At 34.1% G+C, this 21,917-nt stretch overlaps 2 protein-coding genes across 2 annotated transcripts; both read right to left on the bottom strand.

Moving 5' to 3' along the window:
* Positions 1-1,866: 1,866 nt before the first annotated feature.
* Positions 1,867-3,456, bottom strand: LOC132624693 (GTP-binding protein YPTM2-like). Its single transcript, XM_060339434.1, has 2 exons — positions 3,392-3,456; positions 1,867-2,269 (listed from the first exon to the last, which is right to left on the bottom strand). Exons 1-2 carry the CDS (start codon positions 3,454-3,456, stop codon positions 1,882-1,884), a joined length of 453 nt encoding a protein of 150 aa, XP_060195417.1. The 3' UTR covers positions 1,867-1,881.
* A 9,678-nt stretch (positions 3,457-13,134) lies between these two features.
* Positions 13,135-15,528, bottom strand: LOC132623957 (transcription factor bHLH19-like). The gene is made up of 4 exons (XM_060338772.1): positions 15,280-15,528; positions 14,642-15,202; positions 13,610-13,990; positions 13,135-13,331 (listed from the first exon to the last, which is right to left on the bottom strand). Exons 1-4 carry the CDS (start codon positions 15,313-15,315, stop codon positions 13,248-13,250), a joined length of 1,062 nt encoding a protein of 353 aa, XP_060194755.1. The 5' UTR covers positions 15,316-15,528; the 3' UTR covers positions 13,135-13,247.
* Between the last annotated feature and the right edge of the window lie 6,389 nt (positions 15,529-21,917).

Genomic DNA, 21,917 nt, shown 5'->3' with positions numbered 1-21,917 from the left:
ATGCCTTGCGAAACTTTTTAAATTTTTTGACTGAACTGGGGTTCGAACCTGGACCAAGGGATTTTTAGCGAAGGATAAAAATTAAAGACCACTGATTTGAGGGGCCAAAATTAAAGACCAGTACTTTGAAGGGTATTCCGCACAAAAAAATGCAATTTTTTTTTTTTGCGTGGATTATCCTTCAAAGGGGCTGATCTTTAATTTTTGCCCCTCAAATTGATGTCTTTAATTTTTGTCTGTCGCTTAAAAAAGTGGCTGCGAGATTCTGGATTCAAATCCCCGCTCAGTACAAAAAAAAAAAAAAAAATCGCAAGGCAAGACTTCGTGAAAATTCTACAAGGCAGAACTTTTTTTTTTTTTTCATTCTGCTGAATTCTACAAATGTTAGGCCTTACCCAAATAAGCCTAATTTTACTACGAAATTCTACCTTGCGAATTATTATTTTTTACTGATCCTGATTCGAACCCAAAATCTCGGGATATTTTAAGCGAAGGACAAAAATTAAAGATCAGCAATTTGAGGGCCAAAAATTAAATAACACCCACAAGTAAGGACAATCGTGCAAGTTGCCCCACCCCAAAATTTTCATATAAGTTTTAGCAATTGGCTGCAAGCCGAGTGTTGTAATATAGTAGTAGCTTTGCTTGTGTTTTTAAGCAAAAGCACCTCCTGGAGAGCTTTTGACACATTGATCCAATTGGCCCATGAGCAACCTAGTTTCAAGGAATGTGGAAATGGGTCAATTGGATTCTTCACCATTTGAATTACCATTTGAATTGAAGAAAATGATCCTGCAAATATTTTTGGTATTATTTTTTTCATACTGGTAGTCATAGTATTGCACTATAGTTTCTTTTTCCTTGAGTTCTGCTACTATATGTTGTTTTTTGTACTTCGATTATCTTATTTATATGTGATAGCTACTGCTCCTTTTTTTCAGACTGCTTTATCTTGGTTGTATCGCTTTTGTTATTTTCATTTTCATACTGCTTTGAATTGCTTGTCCTTATCTGACTTTTTTTTGTCATGCATTTGATAAAGCCGGGGATCTTTCGAAAATAGCTTCTCTACCTCCCAAGATAAGGTTTCCATACACTCTATCCCCCACCCCCACCGCCCACCCACACGTTGTGAGATTTCATTGGATATGTTGTTGTTGTTGTTGTTGTTATAGTAGTAGTAGTATTCTTAGATCTTACGTGCAAAATATTATAAAATTAAAAGTAAGTTTGTAAAATGCTACAAAACCAATTGTTGTATGTAGGGGTGTTCAAACGAGACCGAAAAACCGATCCGAACCGATAAACCAAGTCAAACCGATTTAATAAACCGAAAACCGACTCGGTTTGGTTTGGTTTGGTTTTAGATTTTTAAAAACCGATAACATTTGGTTTGGTTTGGTGTTACTCATAAAAAAAACCGAACTAAACCGAACCGAACCGATAAATATGTACATATTTAAAATATTATATATATTTATATATGTTAATATTTATATATGTTAATTAAACTTTATCTATTTTTTAACTTCTTCATAATTTAGGACCATTCCAAGAGAAAAGTCTAGCCCATGTTCCCCAAGCCCATTTACAGTTAAAAGTAAAATAAAAATCTCTTACTAAATAGTTAACATAAATAAACTCTCCATGATTACATTTGTCTGTTAAGAGGTTTCTCTGCTGAATTTTCTTATTCTACTTTTTGGTAATCTTTTTTTTTTTTTTAATACAAACACATGCTAAATATTCTAAAAAGAAGTTGTGTTTTGTGAGTGCACCATGCACTATCTTTTGTTCCTTTTTTCTCTTTTTCATGATGTCCATTCTTGTATGTTGTGGCTAGGCTTGTTAAGTGGTACTTTGTGTTGTTGCGTGCCAGCTTCACCACAACTCCACATCAGAATCATCATCAAGGCAACAGAGCTTCGTCCTTTCAAGATGAACAGCAACCGCTCTTGCCGGTTGGCTTGCCATTCTGTTCTTGATTGAAGCAGCCATAGCCATGAAAGCCTGTTCTACATTAGTGGCACTTTTTGCACTTGTTTCCATGAAAGGTATGCCAATTTCATCAGCAAAAGCCTGAGCTGTCTCTGTGGAAACTACCTTCTGTGCTGTGAGATCACACTTATTTCCAACAAGAAGTTTGTTCACATTATCACTTGCATATCGGTCTATTTCACTCAACCATTGCTTGACATTGTTGAAGCTCTCTTGGTCGGTTACATCATAAACCACAATTATTCTGTGTGCACCGCGATAGTACAAGAAGCTTTAATCCCTGTAAGTCTATAACTTTTTCTTCCCTTTTATTTTTTGGTTACTTTTTGTATGTTCCCTACTCTTTGTTTGTGTAATTATTTTTGTGTCTTTGAAGTTTTACTTGAATGAATTGCTTCTCTAGTCTTTCATCTTGTATGTGTTTTTTATTTTATTTCTCTGTTATTTTAGATTTTCTCCACTGATTTAGATTTTTTCTGTTGATTTAGTTTTTATCTAATGATTTTGAATTTCTCTATTTATTTAGATTTTTGGATACTTTTTTTCAGATGGAAACTACAACTACTCAAAAGTGCAAGTTTGTAAATAAGTTTGTCAATTTTTTTGCATTATAAAATATATTATTACAACCCGGAAAAACCAAACCAAACCGATAAAACCGACAAAACCGATAAAACCGAAACCGATAGAATTTATACTATAATGGTTTGGTTTGGTCTGAATATTAAAAAAAACCGCCTTGATTGGTTTGGTTTGGTTTTAGCCAAAACCCGAGTCAAACCGGACCATGAACACCCCTAGTTGTATGAATAGAAAGGAACTGCCGATCCAAAAATTTGGAGAAGTAACCATCATATATTACAGATGATTTTTGACTCATACATGTCAACTTACTAGTTTAATTAACAACTCGTCATAGTTTTAGACAGGCGCGAATTTGTTGTAAATTTTGGGTCACGTGAACACATGGTCACTCGACTAATCTCAATATATTATGTGTATAATTCTGAAAATATATCTAATATTAACTAAGTGAACGTATGGCCATAATAGGCTGAGTGGAGCACTAGTCAAAAGTTCAATTTGTATTCTCAAGGTCACGGGTTCAATCCCCAGCTCGGGCAGTTTTTTTAATTTTTGCTATTATCTTCTAAAGCTACCTTTTTACCTTTCTTTTTATTTATTATTACTCAAGTAAAAAAAATATTTTTACTTCATATTGCATCATATACTTTTTTTTTTCTTTATTTCTAATTATACCAAGTCCCAAAAAGTAAAAAAAAAAATAAAAAATCCATGGTTGCATTGCAACGATGAACTCATGAGCCATGACAATCAAGGAACTTAAAAACCCATAGTTGATAGATAAGCTGCAAGCCAGCAGTGAACCTACCAAAATCCATTAAGTAAAATTAAAGTCCCAAGTTTCAAAAGGCAAAATCTATTCTCCATTCCCATATTTATTCTCTATTATAATATTATTATCTAATCCCAAAACAAAATATCTCAGAACAACAAGGTGTCCGGTAAGTATTGAATTCGAATTTCGAACACCCTTTTGGTCTTTTTATTAATTTTTGAATTTGGTTTTCTGATTTTTTTTTTTTTTTTTTTTTTGAGTTTTTGAATTTTGGGGTTTATGGATTTTGACTTTTGAAAGCTTATTTTCTTGATTCTTTTGAATTTTGAGGTTTATGGGTTTTAAGGAATTTGACAAATTTTCACTTTTTGGTTGGAGTCATCATTTTATTTTGAAGGAGAAGTACCATTTGCACTACGGCCGTAAAGTTTTGGACCTCTTGGATCGTATTTGCACTAAATTTCGAGCTCGATAGACGGTAATGAAAACTTCTCTATAATTTTGAATGCGAAAGGGGTGTGATTCCTCTAATTTATTATAAATGTGAAAGGGTGTGATTCCCTTATATTTGAATGTGAAAGGGGTGTGATTCCTTTATGTTATTATAAACTAGTAAAAGCGCCTGTGCGTTGCGCGGTCATGAAATATATGGGTCAATTTACATAATATTACTATCGTTATTTCATTTTAAGTATCTTAATTTGACTAAACACCCATTTAAGAAAGTACAAAAAATATATAATCTAAACTAAAGACGTATGTAATGTAACATATCTTTTGTATCTTATGGTCTTAATCAGGGAGAAATGATTTTTTGGCCCATTACAAACTTATTTTAGTGTTATCATCCTTTTAAAAGAGATTTTCATTTTTTATACATAAGAGATTTGACAAAAACATATCCGACATTTGAAAAGGCCATTTTGTTCTATTCAAAGTGTATGAGGACAAGAGATCTCATTTGCTGTCTTAATCGATATGTTGAGATAGAAAAATTAACAAATGATAACAAAAGAGTAGTAGAGTTTTTCCAAATACTCTTTACTGTTTCTTTTACAATCTAATCAAATATACAAGTTTATACAGTCAAGCCAAATATATTTTGCAGAAGAATTAATGTTTTTTTAAAAAAAATGAACTAAGTAGGCGTTTGGACATGAGATTTCATCTCATGAGATGAAATCTCAAATCATCCAAAAAGGCATGATTTGGGATTTGAAATCATGATTTCAAAAAATATTAATATAAAATTTGACCCATACGTTTATTACTATATAATATAAGAGGGAATGTGAGGACTTTTGTAGTCCTCACAAGAGTTTCCCAAAATTTTAAAAAAAATTTAATTAATTACTTTTATGTCCTAATTTTATTTTTTATTTTTAAGGTCTACTTTTCAAAAGCTATCAAACCTGGGGACTTTTGTAGTCCTCACAATAATTTCTAATTCTTTTAAAAAAAAATTAATTAATTACTTTTAGGTCCTAATCTTATTTATTTAAGTCAATTTTTTAATTTTTAATTTTTAAGGTCTACTTTTCAAAAGTTATCGAACCTTCTACCTCATTTTTCATGTTCTTTGATTTTCTGGTTCGTGCTCGATATCCGCATTTAAGCCCAATTAATCTAGATAATTAGCACTGTATCGCGCCTATTCGGAGGGAACGCTTCCTCCAAAGATTTTTTCCATATCCATGTTCGAACCCCTAATCCCTAATTAAGAGAGGAGCAGCTCCATCCGCTGCACAAGTTAAATTATGTATTTGTCTTAAAAGTTCATTAACTATGTATAGATTATTTATTTAGAACTAAATAACTTCAGAAAATTTGGATACATAAGTTATAAATGTCAAATTCTGGCTCCGCATTTGATTTGAAGTAAATAATTTTATCAAAATGGAAGTTAAAATATTAAAGCAGTGGAATGAAAATTTTGCTTTTATATAATTACCCACTTGTGGGACTACAATGGGTATATGGTTGTTGTTGTTGTTGTTATTGTACACTTGTACTAACACAGATTATATTTTTTTAGTTAAAATATCTACTTTTATATCTTGAGTTTGGGCCCGGGCTTAGCACGGGCCTCACATAACTAGTATTTTATATAAAAAAAAGACCCATAAGTTGGTAGATATATTTACCAATCATGTTTACCAACCATTTGTATTAAATATTAATCTGCAAATTGGTAGAATATTTTCAACAATTAATTACTCCCACCAACCCTATTAAATTCTACCAAAGGAGTGATGAAATATTCACGGAATATGAACATGATGATATAGTTGCTAATGATAATGACCAACAAACGACTCAAAGTAACAATGTTTGTTCGTCTTCTCGGTCATCTGATCGGGAAATGCATGCTCGACGTGAAGAGATAGTTTGTACCACGTGAGAGGATTATATTAAAGAGTAGTTACGTTAATATTCATGTTAAAATTTTCTTTTTATTGAACTAAAATTTGATCAATTGATGTTGTATTTTTTAGAAAGGTCTTCTAGTAACGTATTAATTTTATTATGAACTATGATTTACTCATTTGGTAAGATTGTATAAGAATTGAGAAAATATTGATGATTTTCACAACTTGTGAGATTTTTGTGTTTATAAAAAAATTGCAACTTAAAAAATTCAAATTACATGTCCAAACATGATTTCATCTCATGAGGTGAAATCATGTCCAAACGGCTCCTAAAACTGAAATAAACATGAGCTATACATTTATACTAACAAAAAAGTAAAAACAAAAGGATATAGAGCCTGTTTGGACGGGCTTATGCCTATAAGCTGCAAACAGCTTATAAGCTAAAAATAAATAAATTGGGATAATCTAACTTATTTTTTTTGGCTTATAAGTTGTTTTCAGCTTATAAACTGCTTTAGATAAGCTAAGTCCAATGGGCCCAATTATTTTTTTGAGCTTATTTTAAGCATAAAATGACTTTAAGCTGGTCAGCCAAACACTCAAAAAAACTGAAAACAGCTTATAAGCGACTTATAAGCCAATCCAAACGGGCTCGTAGTATGGCACAATGTTGAAAGGTCAAATGCAGACTCTTGGTTCTCCGTCCTTCATCCGGACGAATATCCAATTTTTTGTCCTAATTTCTTGCGAAACTCCCACTTGCTTTTTTCTATTCTGCAACAGTTGTTGAACAGTCAAATTCAAGTGGAACTTAATTTATTTATTTTTTGGAAAAAAAAGTATGGCTGAATAGTGACATAATAATACCTTGATAGAATGAGACTTCACCCTTTTAATTTCTTTATATGTTCTTATTTAGGAGAGGAATCGCCATCTGTTATTCCACATTACCTCAATTTGTACCACCAGAGTTGAAGAACAAATACTAAATTCTAAACCAGCACAAAAGATTCATTGAAAAATCAGAGAAAACATGTTAACAGAACGAAAACAAGAATCAAGGTAAGCGTTTTCAGGATAAAGAGAATTATAAGAGTATATGAACAATTAGATCAGTTTTCCTTTTACCTTCTAAGCATATATCCCTTCCAGGCCTGTCACCTTCTCCCCCTTCAGTAATAGTGTATCAGAATAATATCTCCTCTGAAATCATAAAACAAATTTCTGCTTATTATCCTCCTAATTTGGTACGAATTACTTGGAGAAAAAACCATGACATAATCTCTCATCTCATCTCTTCTCTTATTGAAGACATTCACTGTCACTTGCAAGTGCATCAGTCTAGTTCTCTGCAACTTCAATAGTTCAATAAAAATTGGTTATTATTAATTTTCAAAATTGATGCTAGTACTTCAAATTTGAAGGTGTTGAAGAGAACCGAAAGCTTTAATTACATAATTGTAGTTATAGACTGCACCGTTGTGCAGAGAACATAGAGTCATTAAATACTGAATGTTATTAAGGAGTTCAGTAAAAAGGTAAAAGATTGGAAAAGAAATAGTAGTTGATTTGAATGTGAATATAACTCAAAAGTGTAAATGCATAATCAGAATAACAATTAATTGCAGCAAATGAATAAAACAAAAACACAGGAGAATAGTATTCCATACAAACAAAAGTACCAAGTCTCACCTTTCATTCTCTGCATACGCCTTTTGATTTCTTCTGCACACATTAGGACCTTATAATGGAAACTTTATAATGCAATCTAAATCAAGCAGGAATCTCAGAATAATGTAAAAATGTAAGAAAACCCTAAAATTCTCAAAGAGAGAGGCGGTATTACCTTGGTGGGAAGGAGTACTTGTGCGCTCTAATCGTCACTGTGAATGAGTCGTCACCGTGCTGAGTAATTCTATTTTTGTTTTGTGTTTTCTGTAAAGAGGTCATTCGGAAGCGAGAATTTGGCAAAACCCAGAACGGGTAAACAAAAGTAATTTGATTACTTACCTTTTGGAACGGCAGTAGTTGAACCCTAGGAAAATAAGATTTACTTGTAATGTAACAGGGGAATAGAAGGAGAGTCATAAAAGAAGTGGCGTTTCTGAATGTTTGGGAAGGAGGAAAGAATGCGACTTTTGATATTTTTTCATACGGGTCAATTTTTTATTTTTCACTTTTTATTGGTAAAAGGCAAAATTCTATTAAAAAAAGATAAATGTTAATGCTGGATTTATACAGCGTCACGTCACCTGCCTTATGTCATGCAATTATATATAGATTAGTAAATCTACCCGCGCTTCGCGCGGCCATAAAGGAAATAACAATATGACTAAATAATTGTGTTTTAAGTTTTATGATCGCAAATGTTAGGAGTTGTTCGAAACTGCAAATTGTGTCTGCAAAACACTCTCCTACAATCCAACATAAACAAATTCCAGGAGAAGAGCTTACAGAAATTAAACCTTCACGTGTACATGCTTTTACTACAGAGGAATATTAAAAAGTTCTCAATGTCCGTGATTTGATGACTGCAAATGTTAGTAGATGTTCGAAACTGCTTATTGTAATCCCATCTTGTCAACAACATGCAAAAAACAGAACATCAAAAATTAAAGAGAACCAATTATATAGGAGTGATAAATCACACCGTTAGTCTTTGAAGTATAAAAGGAACTCAGAGTGATTTTATTTCAATCCTGAAAATAAAAAATAACTACCATCTAGCTACAACTTATGGGAAAGGTTAAAGACATGCCGATGATGACCACATGAAGCTTAGCAACTTAAAATGATTGATCTCTTGAGTAAAGTGGTAAGAAACAACACTTCAAATAACAAAAAGATCTCTTTCCAAAACCATATTCTTGGAGGTCCTCCATTTTCTCTTCAAAGACCCTTCATTAGTCTCCGTATTGGTAAAACGACGTTCCTCCTTAGTTGATCGAGTCAATCACAGATATGCCAAAGACTGCTTCAAAATCCTCACATAAGTACCAATCACAGTTTGTGTGTTTTACACCATATCTCTACCAAATTCAAGTAGCGAATGGATCTCATTTCAAGGCACCAAAGACAGCAAGGTCAGCCAATTTTTGGTTAGGGGCACCAGTTAAACTGGAGATTATTCAACGTAATGATAATTTCTTATGAAGAATTTAACCAATTCCAGTATACAGCTATATCTAATAACCGAGGAAGTCCCAACCCTTCAAAGCATCAGTCCATGTTTCTGCGGCTTGGTATAATGATGAAAGGATGTTGGTGACATTATACTTCTTTTGCAATATGCAAAGAGATACCTCGAAATCCAACACTGAAAAAGGCTGCAACTATGACCGCAGGACCCCTGATAAATTTCACTACCACAGAGACGGCATCTGCCGTGTTCTTCCACAAGAATGAACGATGCCAGGTAGGAATCCCATGATCTAAACATGTTGTGTGTGAACAAAATAAATTCCACAATCAACATCTATTTTACAATAAAAGCAACATGTTAGCCATGATAAACATACTAAGACTAAACATTTCCATTCCTAGACCACGAACAGAAAGAAATGATATTGATTTGGCTTATGATTGCAGGCATCTGAGTGTACCACCTGAAACCATTAAAGCTATTGAGTTTTGAAATAAAATAGGCCATAACGTTGAAGACAAAGAGTGAAAGAATAAAACAGAGAGCTCACATTCAAATAAAATTTGACAATAAAACAGACAGCTCACATTCAAACAAAATTTGACATTACGGAGCAAAAGATTTTTAATAATCTCACCCTAAAGAAATGCAAATCGGCCGCCTACTTTAGCCACGGAAAAGTGAAACTTATTAAGTTTCCTATTTTTGTAGAGAATGATAAACAATACAAACATATATTCGTTTTATGTTATCACAAATATCCTGTAAAGTATGCATGAATAAACCATCAAAAGTTTGATAACTCTTACTTCTCAATGAAGCTCCCTACTATCTGTTTATATGTTCAATACAACAGGAGACATCATAATCCTTACAGTTTTGCAAACTGCATAAGATTCATGACAGTTGAGGTCTTAATTACCTTTCACATTTTTTAAACTGCAAGATGAACGAAAATATCTCTAAAGAATAATTAGTCTTTGAAGAGATTTCCATGAAAAAAGAGCAAAGCATTGTAAAAGTAACATATATAGAAGTATTCCTCGGGCATGTGTTTTTTATATTTGAAAAAGAGATGCAGGAGAAAGAAGAGGAAGAGAAGGAGACAATTACCAACATATTTTTTTTTAGAAGAATCTTCAGCAGCTACTGGTCTCCGGCAGATCTTATTTCACTGAAGACCTAGAGTAGAAGAAAAATTCATACAAAATCGTAACATATTCTAGCAAAGACAACATTCAAAGGCCATGAACTGCTAGGAAACCTAGTACCAGGAACATAAGATTTCAACAACATCCGTAAATGGTGTCATAAAAGTAAACACAAAGTTGTTTATGCCTCTAAATACCATAGAATTTCTAGCTCTTTTGGCCACTAAATACCAAAAAAGAAATAGTCAAAAAGCCATTCAGGCCTCTTAATACAATAAATAGATTCCAACATTAATAACAAAATCTTACAGCCAAACCAAATATACAAATAAAAAGTATTACTATTTATTAAGACCCGTAATCATATAAAATTAGCAACGGAAATAGATAAGGAAAAGAAACCATGATGACTCTGTGGAATTTGACATTATCATAATATCCTCTCGAAGCAAGTTTTCTCAAATCACGACATGTTGTTGGCACATACGTGTGATACATCTACTCTAATAGTTCGAATTTATTATTTCCCTCATTACCCAGAATACCCAAGCAGCAAAATTAATAAAACAAAAAAGCAGAAGAATATAGACCTCAAGTATGAATAAACCAATGGAGTTTTCAAGATGACCTTGTTATGCGCAGTGGCAGAGCCAGGATTTTACTAAGCAGGTTCAAAAATATAAGGCAGTAAATAAACGAAGAGGCCAAGGGGTTCAACATTTACTATGTATACATAAAAAATAATTTAACCTTATATATACAAGGTAATTTTTTGCTGAAAGGGATTAGGGTGAACCCCCTAGCCATACCTGGCTCCACCCCTAGTTATGCACCACATCTCTGTAGACCTACTCCAAGCAAACTTTATGAAATAAGAGCAAGTTCTCTGCACATGCTCGTAATACATCTACATTTAAAGCAGAAATTTCAACTTCTCGCTCATTACTCAAAAATTTCAAATGCCCAATTACACAAATAAGTAGAAGAATATAGCACCTTAAGTGTAAACGAACCATTGGAAGTTTCAAGAGTGACCACTGTAGCCCGTATGGCCTCATTCTGCATTCTTCCACATTTTCCGGTACAAAGCTATAAAAGATCAGAACACAAGGGGTAATGGCAAATTATTCAACACGATAATAGAGAAGAAGTTAAGTACGTCACCAGATTATTAAACAAATTTTAAAAGAGCAGTTAAAGTCGAAAAACACAAACGGGTGAGATTAACTTTGATCACACTTGTTGAAAGAGAGAAGACTTTGATTGTAGAGAGCATTGTTAAAATCTGGAAAGAGGAACTCAACGTGAGAATTAGTGAATAAGTAGATCGGTTGAACAACAAAGTTGCAATCAGAAAGCTAAAATATTAACAAAAAAAATTCAAACAATACCTACCACCCGGAAAATAATGAACTGCGACATAAAGATAGGCCCAAAAATAAAAGTTTTACAGGCAAGCCCGCGTTATAGCCGAAATAAAACGAATCTTAATATGCAGACATAGTTGGGACTAAAACTGGGAACAGGAAAAGGCAAGGCAAATGGAAAAGGGTATACAGAAAAGGAAAAAAGATGTATACAGAAAAGGAAAAAAGAGAACTGCCGGTTGATGTTTTGTAGTCTTACACGGTTGTCGATTCAGCGTGTAGAATCGACACGCTGACTTTCCTCTATTCAGATTTGGAGATATCTGGAGAAGTATTTCTCATATCAGCGTTTCAATTCAGAGAAATTTGCTGGAATGGGGAAGATAACAGAGGGGGCTACGAAGAAGGGAAAGGATAGGTCTTTTCCAGCAGCAGTTAATGGGGAATTTAAGAAGTGATTGTTGGTATCTAGAGTAAAACACCGAACCGTTGCGTGTTTTGATTTTTTCTCCGGTAGTTTGTTTAGGAGAATGAAGCAGAAATTGTCAAAAAATTGTAAAAAAAGATAACTACAATTCCTGCTTTGTATATAGATTTGGAAGTGTGTGATTCCTTATTTTTGAACGCGAAAGGGGTGTGTTTTTATTACAAATTTGAAAGGGTGTGATTTACTTATTTTTGAATGTGAGAGGGGTGTGATTCCTCCATGTATTACAAATTTAGAAGGGTGCGATACCTTATATGTTTAATGTGAAATATCCCCATAAAATTTTATATTTTATCTTAAAGCAATGGTGAATTCATCCTCATGAAATCCTGGATTCACCTCTGGTTTTAGAAGTAACCAATATAATGAGAAAATATACATATGATGCTGGGTGAAAACTGATCGTTATTTTCAGCTCTAATGTCTAGCTACCAAAACTTAACCAACTTAGGCAGACAACTCGTTCACTTTTTGAGATGTTATCTAAAGGAATAAAAGGACTATAATTAGCACTTTAGGTTTGAGAATAGAGCCTAAGAAGATTTTGTGTTGGTTGTTGACCCGCTGGCTGGTCACTATTCATTTCACTTGTTAGCTGGATAGTTTTGAAATGTATTTCGAGTCAATATTTCAAGGTTCATTGCATTTAAGGGGGGTAAAAGGAAATGATATTTACAAGAAATCTTCTCAGCTGTTGAAACTTTAGTCGCATAAGAAGTGGCTTAAGCTCTTTCTGAAATCTGCATATATTGTTGTTTTATATTGAAAAGTTAGTATGTACCACCACTTCACTACGTACGTATTTTATGACCATATGAGAACATCTTACTTTCCTGTTTTTTCAGTTTGGTTTGGTGTTTCTTGTCGTTTTTGTTAAGAGTTGTTGACCAGTAATTTTCATGATGATTTGCTTATGAAGACGAAACAATTCAAAAATCAAAAAGCTGAATGTGGAAACATTACACATAAACAAGAAAATTACAGTAGGTATATATATTTCCAATGAAGTAATTTTACTGTATGATACATAACTAGTATAGTAGAATTTTTAATGTGAAGATTCTCACATAACTCAATTAGAAGTATAGAACTTCTTGGAACAGGCGCGACACTCTTGCTCTCTTTTTTATTACTATATCATATATTTTAAAATGTGACATTAAGTTATGTGAGCGTGCTCACATAACTACCTTCACATAATGTAGGAAATATTTACTTTAATAAATATCGTCTTACAAACCAAATAAGGGGGTCGTAGCAAAATAAACCAAACAAAATATGTGAAGGAAAACCCCAAACTATCTTTCTTCTCCAAGATTATCTGATTGTTCTGATACATTACATATTTTACGTTTTCTTCAGAGAAAAGGCTATTCTTGGGTCATTAGGCTTCCCGTAACCATTCGGACATGTTTAGCAAGATCTTTTAGTGTCATACAGAAACTGTCATCCATCTGCAATGAAGTAAAAATAGATTATATATAATTACTACTACATATGCTGTTTATAATTGTTGCTATTTTTTTTAATCATATTACTGATTGATGTGTATTTATAATTTACTTCTAATTACTTTATAATAGTTTTACTGTGCAAATATCTTATAAAGTGTCAGTGCATTAAACTTAAACTCATTAGAAATTAGATTTAAGTTATATATGCTAACAATATAAAGAAATAATATACAATCGATGTTGGTTAAAATTCTGACCGTAATTTTGAAATATTTTACCTGAGCGACAATAGTGACATCAATGGCATGTTTTCCAAAAGGCATCATACAGCTTTGAACAATGGTAAGATGAAGCTTCTCTATTTCGTTATGGATATTCAGCACGAAAGCATTGCGCCTCTCACAGGTTATTGTGATCAATACATTATTATCTGAGAATCTTACTTCAATGTCTGTCGGTAAATCGCCACCGGAGGAACCATGATCGTTTTCTTCAGATGAAGAGTACTCATCTTCTTCCACTTTCAGCTGAGATTTATTCACAAACATAACTGATTTCTGCTGGGACATACTCTTTTTCTGTTCTTCCAGTAGTTGTACCTTTTCTTTAAGCTCTTTCACATGTTTGATTGCTTGCTCAAGAATTGAAGCTTTGTCCACCTACCAATATTGTTTACAAATCTATTGTTAATTTTTTAGTCTCCTTTTTCACATTCTTCCTTTTCTTTTCGTTCCTTTTAATTACTTTAGTTTAGTGTTTAAGTTCTATGTATTGAAGGTGTAAGTAATTTTTATTCAATCAGATCGATTATAAGATGTTTATAGGTAAATCTCTATTATAAATACTATCTTCAATAACTTAGTAAAAATGATACTTAATTAACACGCTATCACAATTTAAGCTACATTAATGGTATAAAAAAATCGTCATAACAACGAGAGTGCATATATTACAACCTTAATATTATTATTGAATTTAAATCATATTCACCGGTAATATAAAATTTCCTTACACGAACATCGTAGTTTAACCTATTGGAGTAGATTAATTGATTACCAATTTTTATCAAGTTAACAAGCCATGTGATTGTGTACTTACAAGTGATAGGAGTACATGACTATTTTAACAACATAAATGCATAGAACTTAAACAATTTTATAATAGTTATACAAAAACAATAGAATAATTACTAATGTACTGATTAGCAACCTAATCAATCAACATTATGAAGTAACTTAATTACTCTTAGCAGCTGCCAGCAACTAATTTTTATGTAAATAAAATCGAATTTGAGGAGAAAAATGATTTACCTTTTTAAGACCTGGAAGAATGGTTGAAAGTGCCACGAACCTCTGGCTGAGTTTTTCTCGGCGTTTCCTCTCAGCAATAATGTGTTCTTGATCTACTGAAGGAATTCTTTTCCTGGCTGTACTGCTATGCTTCTGATCATAGCAAGTATTAGAATTGAGATAGGGAAAAAGTTTCTGTTCTGAAGAATCACACAAGTACATCTCATCCTCAGCTTCTATTTTACAGCCTTGATGACTAGGAAATGAATCCATATTATTATTAAAAGAAAGAAAACGAGGTGAAGATGAAGAATTGATGTAATTGTTCAATTTGGGCTGATGATCAATTGCAGGTCTCTTGGAACCAATTGGATAATTTTCCAAAGGTGTGATGATTGAAAAATCAATCTTTGAGACTTTACTTTTGCTAGTTTCTTGATGGAAATAAGAACGAGAATTAGCATGAGTACTGTCTGGAGATAGAGATAGTTCTCTAGTTTCTCGATCCTCAGAAATTGTGGATTTTTGAGCGGTGAAATCGTCAATGGACTTGTTTCCATTCAAGTAATAGGCACTTTCTACCTGCAAATTGTAAAAACAAATTAAGATATCTCGTATAATATGATCGAAAAATTAATATGTCTGTACAATATGCTTACCATTCTTGAAAACCATCTTAGCGATGAATTGTCCATCAATTGGTGCAGTTGATGATTTGAAACTTGGGACAATGTATTAGTCGCGATGCTAGTGTATTATATTTGCACCTTATTAGGAGTAGGAGGAGAATCTTTGATTGACAAGAAGCTATAGGGGTACTTGTCTTCAACAAAAGTGAAAAGGTAGTTACACTTTTATATTGAATATATTATATTCCACGAGTGAAATGTATTAATTTTTCATGTTAAAGTGAGCATTTTCAGCTCTTGTTTAGCACCAGGCAGGCCCGTGATAGTTTCCTAATTGCATAAACTAAAGCAAAATCAACTTTAGATAATATGACAAATCGCTAAAATCATAATGAAAGTTTCGGTAGTACGATTTTTTCATTTTTTTTCTCTTAAATATTTTATGCAACAGACGGTGCTAAACTGATTAAATTTTTAGCCATCCTTATGTATCAATAATTTTTAAAATTGACTAGCCAATATGGCATAATAAAATAATGTTTCAGTAGCTGTAGATTCCGTGAATAATTTTCCTACTCTATAAACTAGTTGACCGGTCCACAGTCCACACGGGCCACATGCTGACTATATTATAGACTAGTCGTACACATCGAGAAAATTATGTGGCATATTTTCACCAACTGAGACTGATCCATAAGCTCCGTTTGGCCATTTGAAAACAAATCTTCATATTCTCAAATTTTGGCTCAAACCTGCTTTTTGGATCAAAATTTATGTTTTGACCTTTTCAAAACTTTTAAAAACTACCCCAATTTTTTGTATTTTATAAAAAAAAAAAAAACTAATTTTATCTACCATGTTCCTCCATTAAAGTCGTATCTACCATGTTTCCACAATTAAAGCAATTTCTTGGGCCCAAGACTTTTGTAACACAAAATAAATTTTTGGAACCAAAATAACCCATTAAAAAAAAAGAACCAAAATAGGACCAAAGTGTAGTTTTACACTTAACTTCTTTTACGCGTAAAAGCCCTGAAATAAAACGACCCCTCCCTTCTTCCTCATCACTGGTCCCCCAATTCAAAAAAAAATAAAAAAAATCAGCCATTAAAGGTTGCTTTCCGAGGTCCCACGCGATCAAAAACATCGTTTTCTTGTTGATTTCCGACCCAAAAGTCAATATTTTTTGTATATTGAAGTCTACGAACAAGTTTCTTCGCAATAAAGCGGCGTATAATTTAATTCAAAAACTCAAAATCAAAGCTTCAATCTAGGTATTTTACTACGATTTTTCTATTACATTATTGACCTAAGCATTACTATTGTGTATATTTGCGGATATGGACAAAAAAAAACCTTTTACGCACTTTTTTTGTGAGCAAAAGGGCTGTTTCTGCCCGTTTTTTCATTTTTTTTGTGCGCAAAAAGGCTGTTTCTGCCCCCTTTTTTTAATTTTTTTAATTTGTTTATTTGTTGTTAATTTGTTAATTATTTATTAATTGTTTATTTAGTATTTGTTAATTGTTAGATTAGTTATTTCAATTGTTAGACTAGCTAATTATTTATTTAGCTTTTGTTAAGCCAATTGTTTATTTGTTAATTATTTGATTAGTTAGTTAATTGTTTATTTATTAATTATATGCTAATCGTTTGCTAGCTAATTGTTAATTTTTTGATTTGTTAATTATTAATCTTTATATCTTTAATTGTTAATTTAGTTATTTGCTAATTAGAAATTGAAAATCCTTAGTTTAGGATTCAATCCTTTGTATAATTTCTCGGTAAAAGATTACATAACTAATACTACGTATTAGAGATTAATTAAAAAAATAATGGTTAATTTAAAATGCGTAAAAAATATACCACTTTAATCCTTACTTCATGTATTAATGATTAATTTAAAATGCCTAAAATAGATAGGACACCTCCATGGAGCCTGAGCCCTTCGACAACAGAGGGGTACTTTATCTACAACATGAGCATAGGTCCCTGTATGTATGGGATGGACTGGTATCCTCTAGTAGAGTGGTCTGTACCCGTTCGGGGGAGTCAGCATGGGATATTCCAGAGGCTATTCCCCCACATCCTCGTGTCATAGATATACTACGTCAAGGCGGTATCTATCGGTGCATCGAGGTTGGTCGATTTGTGCACGATAGGGCTCTAGTGACGGCCATGATTGAGTGCTGGTGACCGGAGACCCATACATTTCATCTCCGCACTGGCGAGGTTACCATCACCCTGTAGGATGTCGAGGTGATTTTTGGTCTACATATTGATGGACAGGCATTGTATAGAATGGAGCCTCCACACCTGTCGTATCCCCAGGAGTTGACTAGGCTCACTGGTTTCGTGCCTCATCAGAGGGATATGCGTGGACAGAGTCTGTTGTTACGATCCTCCCTCCATGCTCACTTGCGCCTCATACAACTGCAGCATCCGATTGGCGAGGCGACGCCTCAGGTTGATGTTGACCGTCGTGCTCGCTTATATCTTCTCATCATATCCGGGAGCATCATGTTCCCGAACACGTCGGGTGCGGATATGAGCATGAGGTATCTGCTCTTTATTGAGGATCTAGACCAGCTAGGATGATACAGTTGGGGCGCTGCTGTCCTTGCTTACATGTACAGAGGATTTGATCGAGCCTCTACGGGCGAGAGGCTTGAGGTCGCTGCATTTAACCCTCTTCTTCAGGTAATATATTTAAGTGTGTGTAATAAAACACTAAATATATTTTTTCGAAACGACGACTGATAAATAATTTTTTTGATGACTATGACAGATATGGGTGTGGACTAGGTTGCGACCTTTTCAGCCCATAGCTGCTCACCCTCCCAATGACTATGTTGCTGATGATATGCCATACGCGCGGAGATGGTCGCGAGGCCATACCAGAGGTGTAGAGACGCACCATGTCATTCTCCAGTTTAGGGATCAGTTAGACCGCATGACGGCGCCCGAGGTAAGTTTTTTTTATTTAACATTAGTTTGTTATTTTTGTTAGTCTTTTACTGTTAACTAGTTGAATTCTTTTTATAGGCTTTCATATGGACGCTGTATGATCAGATTTTGGGTCAGCTGCCGACGTTTTGTAGGGCTGGTGAGCACATGCGGATGGCACGGTGTACATTGATCCATATGGACATCGTTGAGCATCACACGCCCAACCGCGTGTTATGACAGTTTGGGCATGTACAGAACATACCCGCGGCTACACGTTGGGAGCACACCCATTATACCAGGAACTAGCGTTCGATCGACAATGCGGCATGACGGGCACATATGCACCAGGAAGTCAATGCATGGAACGCGAGAATGACGACTCTAGCGGCGGTCGGACATGACACTTCGGTCCATGAGTACATGACGTGGTACATTCATATCACTCGCTTCTTGATTGCCAACCCCTCGACGCCTTGTCCTGATGGCCAAGGATATACATCACTCTCAGGAGCGTATGAGGCGCTTGTAAGTTTTATTAGTCTTAAACTTAATCCATCGTCTTATTATGTATTACTTTACGAATTTATTCAATTCTTAAAATTTGCAAATATATGTAGCTATGGATGACTCTGATGATACGCCATGAGAGCATTCCTCGTACGGAGTCCACTGACCCCAGGATAGCGGCATATGCAGCACGGATAGTTCAGCTTACCGACACTGGTATGACACGGGCACAGGAGTGGCATCGTGTCGATGAGGATGTTCCAGAGCCTGCTCCAGAGCCTGTACCAGAGGGTGGTCGGGCTGGCAGAGGTCTAGTAGATGAGCCTGACGATATAGCTCGTCAGGCTCCGTCGGCTACAGATATCCCGTCGACTTCTTCTTTCAGGCGGTCGACTTCACAGAGACCTGGATATACGCCAGAGATGTTCCCACATTATGATCCTTGGTCATCATTTCCACAGGTGCTAATTAGTGATCTACATGTGGGAGACGGAGATGAGGACATAAACTTGGATATTATTTTCGATGACTACTTTCTTCGTTCTACAGCCAGGCCTACGGCACCATTTGCATCTCTGACTCTGCGGGTCGCTCAGGAGCCCTCTCACATGCCATCTCAGGAGCCCGTCGACACACAAGTTTGTTTTTTTACAATAAAATAATGTATTAATTAATTATTTTATTAATCTAAACTAAATTATTTACATGTATTAGAGGTTTATTATTCTGCGCCTGTGGACCCGTCTCCTCTTGTTCAGATTAACCCGTCTCCACCTCTAGCTACAGCTCCGGGTAGCGCTCAGGAGACCATTGACGAGCCAGCTAAGGAGCCCTCTGACCAGCCATCTCAGGAGGCCATCGACACACAAGTTTATTTTTTTACAAAGAAATAATTTATTAAATAATTGTTTATATGTTATTTCATGTTTAGTTTATGAAACATTAAATGGTTTATATGTAATTTCAGGTTCATTCTTCTGCTCCTGTGGTCCAGTCTCCTTTGATTGAATCATCTCTTGAGGCATCTAATGAGGCTACTCAGGTGGAGACCGCCGCCGTCTCCCACAGGAAGCATATTTTCACCCAAGGCCTGAAGAAGGGAAGAAAGGATGATCATGCCATAAATCATGCTGTCATTAAGAAGAGGAGAGAGGATCCTGATGATAGTGAGGGTGGTGGGGTTAGGAGGATCCTTAGGCCTTAGGAGATTGTGTATTTGTAAACAAAATGTACATTTTACGTTAATATTATATATATATTTGGGTATTATTTTTTTAATGATAATTAGTTATTTTAGTATTTATTGTCGATTAATAATAACTCGTGTGACGTCCTATATTAATTAGAACCCTATAACGACGATCTAAATGTATATGTATAACAAGTTTTCAAACTTACTTCGGAGCACTTTACAACTCCTAAAACGACGATCTAAATGTATATGTATACTTGATGTAATGAGTCGATATTATTGTATACTAAAAAAAATATTAAGTTCTATATAAAATATTTATATTTCGGTGTTTTGAAACATGACTAATTTTCGGTCAAAGTATGGAAAAAAGCTTAATTTTGAGTTTAATTTCCAAAGAAAGGCTGGGGTGCCCCGGGAGAGGGTTTCACGCACAGATTCTGTGCGTGAAGCCTACTTTGGTTCTTTTTTTTTTTTAACGGGTTAGTTTGGTTCCAAAAATTTATTTTTGGGTTAGAAAAGTCTTGGGCTCCAATTTCTTCTATAAAGTGAAAATTGTTCGTACAATATGGGAAAATTATATTAACGAATAGCTACTTACTACCGTCGTTTTTTTCCTTGCATGGACGGATCTTTGTATTGTAATTTGATTTGTAATAGCTAGTAAGTGTGTTATTAGCAATTGTTATTAAAATAGCATGTTCCGCATAATTTGGGATTAGCAAGTATGTATGTTTTGTATGGTTGGGTGTTGTTGATAGTTTTTAAAACTTAAGGATATAAGTAATGTTTTATGTTTTCCAAAACAAAAAGTGAAATATGTTTTGAAAAATTATGGCCAAACACATTTTCAAAACTTGAAAAACTTCACCAAATCAAAATTTTCAAATTTTTGGCTAAACGCTAGCTAAGTTAACAGTAAGAGCATGCCAAAGTTCTTCGATCCGCTCCTAATATTAAAAATATATAAATAAAAAAGCACTCATAGAATGGATACTAATAGCCAGTATAAGTAGAATTATTAAAATATTTCGACAATGTAAAATGTGGCAAACGACTTCCAACAATGTGGAGATCGGCCAACCATTAAAGGGAGGAGAAAGAGAACCATTTTAGTACATGCAATAGCAATTCTTTTATGTTTTAAATTTTTCTTCTTCCTACACTTAATTTGACACTGCTACTTGCTCCTCCTTTCATCTAATTTATGTAACCGTGTTTAATTGGCATGAAATTTGAGAAAAACAGACGTTTAAAGCTTATTACGTAAAATATGATATAGACATTTAGCGGTAAATGAGAAATTATTTTTAAGCATAGAAATATTTCATTCTTTGAAGTATTAGGTTACAGAATTATGTTCCAATACTTATAACCTGGAAAGATTTAGCAACTCAAGTTGATTTTTTTTAACATTATCAGCATGCATAAATTAAAGTTTAAATAATTCACAGGTTGTCATCTTATTGTGACGGAGTTGCTCCTATTAATCTGATCTCAGCAGACTTATCTTTTGACATGCTTCTCACAATGAAATGGATAGCCTTTGTTTTTGACTTTTTTCCAGTAAATATGTTAGAGCTCATGCGTATCTGTAGGCACACCATCAATCACTTCTGTTATTCCACCATAAGGACATGAAGTATTCCCAACTCTTACGTCCAAATAAAGCAACATGGAGCCTTTGTAAAAGTTACCGTCGACGACGAAAATTCTCATCACAGAGCATTAGTTTTAAGGAAACTATAAAATTGGATCTAGTTTGCATCAATCTTAGCCCTTAGGTATTGACTGTTGAAAATATCATTATTTTTTAAAGTTTTGTTACATGAGGCGTAATTATATAGAGAGTTTGCTCCAATGTGTTTTCATTAGTCTCATACTTGTTTATTTTTATGAGTTGTGTGCTAGCTTTCATGGCGCGCACTTTCTTATTGTCTGATTTATTTCAGGATCTCTCGTCATCAGATCCCTCCACTGACAGATAAGAGTGAAGAATCCATTAATTTAAGATTTAGATCTC

This window comes from Lycium barbarum, chromosome 12 (assembly GCF_019175385.1).
Source record: "Lycium barbarum isolate Lr01 chromosome 12, ASM1917538v2, whole genome shotgun sequence".
Taxonomy (NCBI): domain Eukaryota; kingdom Viridiplantae; phylum Streptophyta; class Magnoliopsida; order Solanales; family Solanaceae; genus Lycium; species Lycium barbarum.
This window is presented reverse-complemented; position numbering and strand designations above follow the sequence as displayed.